Genomic DNA, 11343 nt, shown 5'->3' on the forward strand with positions numbered 1-11343 from the left:
TCCAGTCGACGTGTGCGCAAAACAGAGAAGAGACACTTCCTTTAACTGCACTGAGCTCGGTGCTTTGACAGAGGTGCTACAGGGTCCGTTTAAATGCTGCGCACAATCATTTAACAAGCAGAAAGCATCCAAAGTGAAGAGCAATGAGCCGCGGATCAAAAACTAAGGCCGGGAGTGTGAGGAGCTCCCTGCTGAGCGCACCGGAGAATGATAAGCTGGAGGAGCTGCTGGGCAGAAGGTGTGCTGTAAGTCCTCATCTACTCACACAACTGTCATTTTAATGCCTGCATTTATTTATTCATTACAAGATATCAAACTGTTAAATCAATGAGATATTACTGGGACAACCCTGGAGGCAGTCCTTTTAATTGGGGCCCTCAACACATTTTACAGTTCTAACTTCAGACATTCCTTCATGCCGTACTATGATTAAGTATCGGCTTCTTTACTTTACAATCCTTTTACTTCAATTCCCAGATATTTCTCTATTTCAAGGGCTCATGTTAAATCATTTGAAAGTCTAATTATACATGATCAAACCCACACTGAATGCTTTATATAGTGCCAACATTAGGTCATTATGCAGGAGTCATCTGTAACAGGAAACAGTGGGTGAATCATCTCTTCCTCTGCTGTCAACATTAGACACACAGAAGTGCAGCCTTAATAACTGCAGGGCAAAACAGAAGTCACTTTGTTACACTGACACTAATGGTGTCAGTAATCATTTGAACAGAAAAAACAAGAATATGTTTGCTAAAAAGCCATACATCGCCCATTACTGTTGTTCCCAAAAAGTTTAAAGTTTCTGAGTGAATGCGGAAGTGGCCGCCGAGCACGCAACTGACAACACACATTGTGAAGTTCATTAAAAGTGTCAAGTGTTTTGAGTTAGTTTTGTTTTAAGATGTAACTGCTTAACATTTCGCCCAATGAATAGAATAAAAAAACATTTACGGGTGTTTTTTCAGGATAAAATACCCTAACCTTATACCTTATTTTTTTAAATTATTGTTTGATTTGTGACATAGCAGTCTAACATGTTCCGTAGTGTTGCTTTAAATGTAGCTTTCAAAAAGTTCTGAGTATCTTGTGGATGAAATTGTTTCCTCGCACCGGCATTAACCTCTTACCCTCGCCTCACCTTAACCGAGCACATTTTCTCCAGGTCAGCTTCACTCCAAATCTAAAAGCTTCTCGACGAGGAGCGTAAAGCCTATAGGCCAGTGTAACGCCTTATTTGAAAGCTGAGGCCGACAAAACTGATCTAAGATTATTCCTCACTTTGTCACTGCATTGTTGTCACCTTTTCATTGTTTTTTGGGCAATTTTCTGTGTTTTGTTGCCTTTTTGTTGCTTTTTCATCCCTTTTTTGCTGCATTTTTTGCTGCCTTTTCATCACTTTTTGTTACTTTTTTGCTGCATTTTTGTTGCTCTTTCATCCCTTTTTTGCTGCGTTTTTTTGCTGCTTTTTCATCCCTTTTTGTTACTTTTCTGCTGCATTTTTGTTGCTCTTTCATCCCTTTTTTGTCACCTGCTTTGTTGCGTTTTTTTCTTTTACATTTTGTTCTTTTTTCAAGAGGCTGTTAGATTTGGGTAAAGTCGAAGTGGAGAAAATGTGCTTGGATCAGGTGGGGGTAAAGAGGAAGAATTTTTGCAAATATAAATGTGTACCTTAGCCTGCAAGAAAAGCGTTGGGTGTCGCGGGTTGTGTTGCTGACCATGTGTTTTGAAGGAAGTGTGAAGCTTCAACTGTTTCAAACTTCAACAATAGAGAACAACAGAAACAGGGATTTTCTCTCGAATAAAAACTGTTCTCAAATCTATAACGCAAATTTGAAGTGCACTGACCCTATTGTACACGGCCCTGGGGTAGGATGATGAAATGAGGGTGGAATTCTGTTGGACATAAACTACATGAACATTTACATCAGTTGACATTAACACCAGCTAATTGGCCTGACATTCATTGCTTTTAAGAGATAACTGTACTTTCATCTTGGGCACAGGCAAACTTTTAATTGGTTGCACTTTGTCAGACATAAAGAAGTGCTAAGACGCATAGGTGCAAGCTTTTAAAAGGTATGCATAATCAAAAAGCAAATACTTCTCAACTAATTGGATTGAGGCTCTTATCCATTTTCTGTATGTCTTCAACCTTGAGTGAGAATAATGTACTGATCTTGGCAAACTCATGATAACACTTGTTCTCTCATCTGCAATGTCACGTTGATATATTGCCTAAATGAATGGAATTTTTCCTTTGGGTTCAGTCCATGGCGACTGCAGTGGCGCAGCTCTTCATGGCTCTGCCCCACAGCCCTGGAGCCTGGAACCTGCAGCAAACTGGAGCCATCTGCTTTGTGAAGGACAACCCCCAGCGCTCCTACTTCATCCGAATGTTCGATCTCAAGGTACCGCCAAGTCCCGGTGACCACATTTTTCCATATTTCTGGGAATTTGTGCAATTTATTTTAGAATCAAATCCCTTTACTGATTCTACAGCCCACTGGTCCCATGACTTTACACTGCAAATTTAGGCCATGACGCAACCAATCTTGAAGCAATTGTATTAAAAATGTGGGGACAATGGGTTGACCTCATTCTAATAATTCTCTATTATACAAAGTTGAGTATTTTTATTGGCATTTTATAGACATTTATTGATTAAAAACATATAAGAATAGTGCTTTTCTTTACAGCACAATAATGGCATTCTAGATTCAAGTGTAATAACATTATGGTGATTACATGGAAACATAGTCAGTACTTTCCTGATCATTTTATGGAAACAGCTATAAAATAATTTCCCCCCATTATCCCTTGTCATCATGCTGTTTTTGCATGTTCTATATTTTGCTACTGTAAAATAAAGCGTGATCAAAATACATAATAAAACACACATATACATATCATGTTAATGTTAATAAAGAATAATTATCACTGGAGTTGCTGGTTTGTTATTGTTTTACGAAAAGGCCTTGTGATGTTAAGAGCTCTACCCTGAAAAAGGTTTTTGGTTGAACTTACTTAAAAGATATTATTTCAGTTGGTAGCACACAATTAAAATAAGTATATTCAACTTATCTTTTGATGTCGCACCGATTGATATGCTTAAGTAAAATTGAACTTAAATAATCATTTGATTTAATCCAATTAGCTGCTTTAGTCTAACTAAAAAAGGAACAGAAAAAACTAACTTAATATTTAGAGACTGGATTCTGTACTCTAACTTAAAAAGGAAGATAAAACCAACTTAAAAGCAGTAGCATGTTTACCTTAATAAATCCTTTTCGTAGTCCATCTGGGGGTAATACAAGTGTGTGATGGGATGATTGGGGGGTCTTTCATCTCCCCCTGGTGTCTCTGGCCAGAAAACCACAGTTGCAACTTTCCCTGCTCCGACCCGGACTCACTAATGGAATCACGAAGAAGAAGCTAACAGGCTGACGGGCAAAGCTAACTGTGGGCTAGCACAACTTAAACGGTATCTACAGCCAAATTTGAGTCAACAAAATGATCTCCATTGTGTAATTGGATGTACCATATCCCTCTGTCCCTTTGTCTTTTCTGTCAGGGTAGTATTTACTCTCACGGACAAATAATTAGTAAAAAACTGCAACACGCTACGACACTTGCAGTGGCGTTTATGGCCTCTAGGGGCATGAGTCACTTAGTACTGCTTAATATTTAGCACTTTTCCCATTCAAAATATTGTCAATTGTCAGTTTTTGCCCTGTCGCCCGTCAATGTTGGCAGGCACTGAATTCTGATCACACCTTTACAGTGTATTTAAAATTTCAAGTTTCTTAATGGTGCTTGGTCACAATTATCTGTGCATTGGACAAAACTGGTATTTTCTATGTTCTCAGATGGGGCGAATGGTTTGGGAGCAGGAACTTTACGACCAGATCGTGTACACATCACCTCAGCCTTTTTTTCATGCTTTTGCTGCAGATGTGAGTTCCACTTTAATTACAGAAAAACAAAACTGAAAACTTTCTATTTGACCTCTTTTTTTTTTCTTTTTTTTTAAACTTTTGTTTCACTTTTTAGGACTGTCAAGTTGGTCTGAACTTTGCGGATCTTCAGGAAGCAGATGCCTTCCTAAACGCTGTTGAAGAAAAAATTAACCAAAGAAACAACCGCCAAGGTCAAATAGTGTCTCCTATTTCTTTTAAATACACCTTAGGCTTTAGTGGGCTATAAATAAATGCAGTGGATGCAAGTTTATTCTTGAAATGTAATTTGACCTATTTATTTTTACAGATAAGAAACAGCGCCCTCCTCAGTCTGCAAGTATGACAAATATTCCCATCATTCAATTTATGGATTTTATTATTTCAAATGCCAATTAATACAGTCATTTTTTCATACAGACAGAGCCCTTCCTCCAGCGCCGAACGAAAAGGGTATGTAGAGAGAAGGAAGAGGCAGAAAATGCATGACAACACATTTACAGTCTACATAGATATTAAAAATTAAAGTTGTTGTAATAATTGTAAGATATTCTTTTCCATGTGCAGTTTCTGGGAGCCCTGGTGGTTTTCACATGGCCACAGTTGACATCCAGAACCCAGACATCCAGTCGTCCCGGTACCGCTCGATGGCATCCCCTGTTTCGTCCAGCAAAAGCAACAAAAAGGACAAGAAGAGCAAGAAGAAGGGCCCGAAACTCTCCAAAGCCGACATAGGAGCGCCAAGTGGATTCAAGTAAGACTCGCTGTTGCTTTTTATAGATTATTTTATGTATTAGGTAAGTACCATATTATATTTAGAATGTGTGCAATCTACAAGTAAGATAAAGCATCTGCACAGTGGCAAAGTGGTTAATACTTTTGCATCTAAAGAAGAAGTTTTCTGAGTGCCAGGGTTGTATTTGCATGTTTTTTTGCCTTCAAGTCACTTCTAGTCCTTGTTGTCCCAGTCCAAGTTAAGTTAGAGTCACTTTGGACTAGTCCTAGTCGTCAATTTGCAGATCCAAGCATGCCCTAGTGTCATGGTAGAATGGGTCGCAAACAGAGAGCATATTAAGAATGGTGGTGTATCTTTTAGAAATCTCCTCGTCCGAATTTGAGCAATGTAGGGGCTGCCAAATCCCCTTTGTTATGCTCTGTTTGTGGGTGAACTGGTGGTCTTGTTGGTAGTGAAAGGGCGTTTAGTTAAGGGTTGTTGCATTTTCTGTTTTTCAGACATGTAACCCACGTGGGATGGGACCCGAACAACCTGGACCCAGACCTGCTGAAACTTCTGTCCCAGGCTGGGATTCAGGAAGCAGACATGAAAGACGAACACACCTCGCAGCTCATCTACAACGTGATTGAACAATCCGGAGGCATGGAGGCCGTGAAGAGGGAGGTCAACAAAGGTCAGCTACAGTACAGACTTTTATTTTTTGTTTGTTTTTAGATCTAGACTAGATGAGGCTACACTCACCATCTTAGGAAGTCTTAAATTCCAAGGATGCTTTGATCATTACCTCATTAGGCCCCCGAAAATCAGTGACAGTAGACATTAGGGGGTAGGCCTAAGCTTTCTAGCTTCAGCCAACTCCTTTTATTGAGCATCTATAACTGGATAATATGAATGTGAATGTTGTGAAAAGTTAGGAATGTAAAAAATGTAATAAACTAAACTAAACTAAACTAAACTAAACTAAACTAAACTAAACTAAACTAAACTAAACTAAACTAAACTAAACTAAACTAAACTAAACTAAACTAAACTAAACTAAACTAAACTAAACTAAACTAAAGTATGCATATGATTACACAGTCAACATTCAGGACACAAAGTCCTGTCCTGTTCAGAGTAAAAATGATGTGCATAGTCTCTTTAGATAAATGTAGACCAGTGGTCTGCCAATGTTGGTACATCAGGTGGTTCTCTGGGTCACAAGCAATTTTAGACTATTCATTTCAAAAATAGATCATTTAATTTATGTTTTAGTCATGCATGTAAGTTAGGTTTTTATCTGGTTTAGACATGGTCTAAATGGACGTAATTTGGTCCAATTTAGGGCTATTTTAGACCCTTTTAGACCCTTTTAGACCCAGTGCTGATTTGATCTTATCTAGTCCTGGTGGTGCTTGGAAGGTCAAATATTTTATTAGCTGGCACTTGGTGAGAAAAGTTTATAAACCTGTGAACAAGACAATATAATGAGTGAACTTTAGGGGCAATATATCAATATGACAATATCAATTCTGTGATGCGGAATATCATGATATTTTGAAGCACGATACGATTTTATATCGATATTGATTCATGTTGGTCTGTAGAGTCAGTAGAGAGTCAATAGTGATGTGGCGCTGACTCCAGACGATCAATCAGCCCATTTTCAGTCAGTAAGACAAGGACCATTTACTTATTTGTTAAAGAAAAGGTGAGCCAGGTACAAGATAAAAACAAATGTAAATCATAAACAATATGGAGCATGTTGTTTTAAAATGCAAAAAAAAAAGTTACAAACGGCATGTTGTAATGTGAAATATGTTTATGGCAATATCGCATATCGTGAGGTTGTCATTATCAGTATATCGTAAGTGAACTGATCTAATCTACCCTCTCTAAATCTCACAGGAAGTGGCCCTCCTCCTCCCCCGGGCAGACAGGGGCCCCTCCCTCCTGTGCCCGGCTCAGGTGCACCGGCTCCCCCTCCTCAGCGCGGCCGCTCGGGACCTCTGCCCCCCATCCCAGGACAATCCAGAGGCGGCGCGGCCCCTCCTCCTCCTCATGCCCCTCCTGCCCGCGGGGCCGTCCCACCACCACCATCTCATTCCTCAGGCCGCAGTGGTCCGCCCCTTCCTCCCCCTCCCTCACACTCCTCGCCCAGCGGTCGACCCACTCAAAGCTCATTACCTCCACCACCACCACCCTCCAGCCACTCTCGCTCCCCGGGGGTCCCACCTGCTCCTCATGCCCCGCCCCCTCCCAACCGAGGAGGAGGGGGTGGAGCAGCCCCGCCTCCTCCACCTCCTCCACCTCCCCCTCCTGTGATGGCGCCCTGCTCACCGGACGGACCTCGCCCACCGCCCCTGCCCTCCGGAGGGAAACCACCACCAGCACCGGCCTCATCCAGCGGAGACAGTCGAGGGGCGCTACTCGACCAGATCCGACTGGGAATGAAGCTCAAAAATGTGAGTCTGTTGGTCTGGAATATTCATTGAACATCCACAACTACATTAATAGAAATTGAACCTGTTATTGACCCCCACTGTGGTTAGTATGGTGCTTTATCGATCACAGTGGTCTCTACAACGCCCCAGGATCACTTGTTTTGTTGGTTTTCTGGTGAGAGGGTCTGTCAGCAGTGAAAACCTTCCAAACAAATGATCCTGGAGCGTCCTGGAGACAACTGTGATGGAAAGTGTAGGTGAAATGCTGCTCACGCATACAGCTGCTGGGTCACTACAAGGTCAAATATGCACAAATATATACTTTTTTTTTTCACAAACAAAGGTTGCATAATGCACCTTTAACCTGTTAACCCCCACCTGAACCGAGCACATTTTTTCCAGTTTGGCTTTCCCTGAATCCAAAAGCAAAAAACACTTCAAAAACTGAAAGAAAATGTGACAAAAAGTCAACATATAGTGTCAAAAATGGGACAGAAATGCAATAGCAAAGCCAAAAAAAAAAGCATCTGTCTAGATCATTTGGAGGTCTTAGCTTTCAAATGAGGCGTTACACTGGCCTATAGTTTGCAAGCTCCAGTCCAGAAGCTTTTAGATTTGGGTAAAGCCGAACTGGAGAAAATGCACTCAGTTAAGGCGGGTGGTAAGGGATTAAGAATTGTATATCTTTGTTTTACATATACTGTTTCACAAACACTACTTTGGGTTACTTTTAAGTTACTTTTCACAAAATACAAACTGAAAATTGTAATGATGCCACAGAGCAAAAGTATAGTCAAAGATTTCCTTTTCCTTTGCTTTCCCCATTCTCTCATGTTTTGTTTTGATGATGTTATCTACAGGCAACTGCAGGTCCTATACACCAACTTCGAACTTGATTTGGTTTGCTGCATTTTATTTAGAGGGAGTTTGGCATTTTTCGTTTGTTCATCAATACAAACCCTTTAAATGCACTTGGAAGCTGAGTTACTTAGATTGTAATGACAATATATGACCGTATTATGTTTAAGTAATGTGATATATTCCTTAGTTGCTGAAAAAAGTAATATTTTATTTCAAGTCGTTACTTTTGTGATAGCTTGTGTTACACCCAACACTGATGACTGGGGTAGCTCTTTCAAATTATAAGGTTCTATCTGCGTTGTAGTAGTTCTGAGATATTTAGGTTTCACATTTTGACCACTCATAGAATGAAATGGAAATGGGTAAAATGTTTTTTGCTCACAAAAATCCCCAAAAATTGATAGCTTTGATAAAAAGGGTCTAGGAACAAGACTATGTGTATTTTGACTTCACTTCTTGGATCATTGGTTCACAAAGTGGGGGCCGTGTGCCCTGAACTCGATGTCACAAGAGGATTTCAAAAAATATAAAGGGAAAATGCTGACTGATGTGTGTAAAATACTTCTTCATTGATAATAGCATAGCATTAATGATTTGTTATTGCTGCGGATGTCCCGGATTGTTCACAAAGGCTTTAGTTACAAGATCCAATACTGGCCTTTACCAGCACTAGTCATTTTCCTGCCTCTCTTACACTACAAGTCCCTAGTGTGGAGTTATGGCTCTTGAAGCCTTTGATCGAACCTCTTGACATTTTTAATTGGACTTTACATTTTGCCTTTTTACCCTGATGTGTCATAGGTGACGGACAGTCCGGACCAAGGCGGGCCATCCCCTCCTGAGTCTGGGGAGGGCATCGTGGGAGCGCTGATGATGGCCATGCAGAAGAGGAGCAAAGTTATTCACTCTTCAGGTGAGCTTTCCATACAGTTGGACTACAATATTACTAACAATATAATAGGCCTTGAACAAAACTGAAACAAACAAAAAAAGGACTAAATCAAGACAAAACTAAACTGGGACTAAAGCCAATGACTAAGACCAAAACCTGGCTTAAACTTAGATTAAACTTGTTAAAAAAAAAAAAAAGGGATTTGATCATTGCATGAAAAAACAAATTCGTCTCACCTAAAACACAATCCAAGAACCTTGTCTGTAAATACAAAAAAAAAAAACGCTTGAGAAATACGGAATATCAACTATGAAGGTTTGTCGTTTCAGATGAAGATGAAGACATTGCAGAAGAAGACGACGACGAAGACGAATGGGACGAGTAATACTGTTGAGAGTGTCATCAAGTTTCTTTGGCGTGAACTGAGCCTAACTTTTACATACTGTTGTTATTTTTGTTTTGTTGCTAATGTTAGTAAATGTGATGTAATCGATGTATGGGCGCACTTTACAGCAGGAACATTGTAACAGAATGGTACTCAAAGTGTTTGCATGGTAATTACATGGAAACAGATACAGGCGCATTTCATTTCACGGTAATATGACTGATCGTAACCCTAAGCTTGTACAAAGCAGTGTTTCTCAGCAGGGTAGTCAGGACTGGAACTGTTTTCAGTGGGTTGAAAGCCTTTTAACCTTTCTTTCAATATTAATCTACTGGAAAACTACGAAACACAACCTGAATCTGTTCAAATGATATCTGGTTGTGCTTCACAACCAGTGCTTCGTTTGTAATTTAGTAGTTTCATGAACACTTTTGGTCTGAAGTGATGGATTCTCACTCATTAAACCCCATTATATCTGATCAAATCTTTGCTCCCGGATCCTTTAACCCAGAAAAACTGAAAATTGGGGGATCAAATTAGTTGATCCTCCAGTTATTTCTGATAATGGACACCTTGGAATGCATTATCCCGCTTATATCATGGTCCCGCGAACTGAAACTGTTCATTGGGGCCTGTTTGCTTATTTGTTTTTAAGTCCTGGGCAGGAGTTAACTCACTTTTTAAGCTGTTTTACAAACTAGTTCCAGCTCAATTGTTTATCGTTACTATGGAAACAGCTGCAGTGAACGCTCCAGCCAATCAGAATTGAGTATTCACCCAGACCATGGTATAAGCTTATTTAACCTCTTAACTCCCACCTGAACCGAGAGGATCTTTTTTCTCACGTCATCAGATTTATTTTCCATCATTTTTTTGTTGGGTGTTCAACTCATTTTTGTAACTTTTGTCACATTTTTTTTGTCATTTTTTGTCACATTTTTGTACATTTTTTATCACATTTTTGTCACATTTTTGTAATTTTTTTGTCAGATTTTGTCAGATTTTTGTCATTTTTTTATCACATATTTGTCACATTTTTGTCATTTTTTCGTCATTTTTTTGTCAATTTCTTGTGACATTTTTGCCACGTTTTCATCAGTTTTTCGTCACTTTTTTGTCACATTTCCATCATTGTTTTCGTCTCAGTTTTGTTGCTATTTTCACACCTTTTTTCCACAAGCTTTTGGACTGCGGTAAAGCCAAACTGGAGAAAATGTGCTCAGTTCAGGTGGGAGTTAAGGGGTTAATGCTCATGCAGCAATAGCTTATTGGGAAAACACAGTATTTTTTGTTGTTAACTACAGTATGATAAATAACAAATTAAATTAATGTTTTGGGTCACATTGGTGAGGCTATAACTTACCATGAATCACTATTAACGATTTCTCAGTCGAAATCTGAAAACAGAGCTACAAAATGCAGTTACCATACTTTTCAACCCTATTACCGTGTTATTACTGTGCTGTAAAGTTACTTGTGTGAATAAAATTGACAAACAATTCATCTTTGGGAATGTGCAGCTTTTGTATCGTTGATTTCAGTGAAGGAATTTTCAGGACAACACAAAGAACTGAGGCACAATAGTCAGTGTGAAATGCTATTCTTTATGTCCGGAAATACAGCACAAGACACAATGATGAAAACTACCGTCTGAACCAGTTCCAAGTCTTATTTCGATAACACAATGTACAAATAAAATTATGTTACTTTGTCTTTTTTTTAATACGTCTGTGCAAAAAGTCCCCCGGGTTCCCTCGAAAATCCACCACCAACAAAAGTGCATAACTGGAAGAATACTGTCTGCTATACATATGTAAAACTCACATACTATACACCACTGGGGCACAAACAGTAAGCGATAGGGCTGCACAATTAATCGCAATCAAATCAAAATTTCAAATGGTTGCAATAAGCTAATTGCAAAGACTACAGACAAAGTGATTTCCCTGCAAACATTAAAATAAACAGTCTTCATTAAACCTGCTAAAGTTTTGGCCTTATCAAGTATTAACATTCCTGGACGTGCTTTAAATGTGCACTGATGTTGATTTTAACACATGACTCGCCAAACTATTCGCCTTTGTGGT

At 39.4% G+C, this 11343-nt stretch overlaps 1 protein-coding gene across 2 annotated transcripts; it reads left to right on the forward strand.

Moving 5' to 3' along the window:
* wasb (WASP actin nucleation promoting factor b) lies at nt 1-9485 on the forward strand. Of its 2 annotated transcripts, none has more exons than XM_079558979.1 (11): nt 1-245; nt 2274-2414; nt 3873-3959; nt 4057-4153; nt 4270-4299; nt 4380-4412; nt 4527-4713; nt 5193-5368; nt 6583-7139; nt 8781-8892; nt 9201-9485. In XM_079558979.1, the coding sequence occupies exons 1-11, from the start codon at nt 144-146 to the stop codon at nt 9254-9256; spliced, it is 1578 nt and encodes a 525-aa protein (XP_079415105.1). In that variant the 5' UTR covers nt 1-143; the 3' UTR covers nt 9257-9485. The 2 variants fall into 2 exon arrangements, with proteins under 2 accessions (XP_079415105.1, XP_079415106.1); XM_079558980.1 differs by having other exon boundaries at nt 139-238.
* Nucleotides 9486-11343: the final 1858 nt, after the last annotated feature.

The sequence above is a fragment of the Gobius niger genome (assembly GCF_951799975.1).
Source record: "Gobius niger genome assembly, chromosome: 6".
NCBI classification, from domain to species: domain Eukaryota; kingdom Metazoa; phylum Chordata; class Actinopteri; order Gobiiformes; family Gobiidae; genus Gobius; species Gobius niger.

Bases quoted from the DNA above. Each gene is read 5' to 3' on its own strand.
- wasb (XM_079558979.1), top strand. From the start codon at position 144: ATGAGCCGCGGATCAAAAACTAAGGCCGGGAGTGTGAGGAGCTCCCTG. The intron at 4,154-4,269 runs GTCAAATAGTGT...TTATTTTTACAG, and splicing joins CCAAAGAAACAACCGCCAAG to ATAAGAAACAGCGCCCTCCT. The intron at 4,413-4,526 runs GTATGTAGAGAG...TTCCATGTGCAG, and splicing joins TCCAGCGCCGAACGAAAAGG to TTTCTGGGAGCCCTGGTGGT.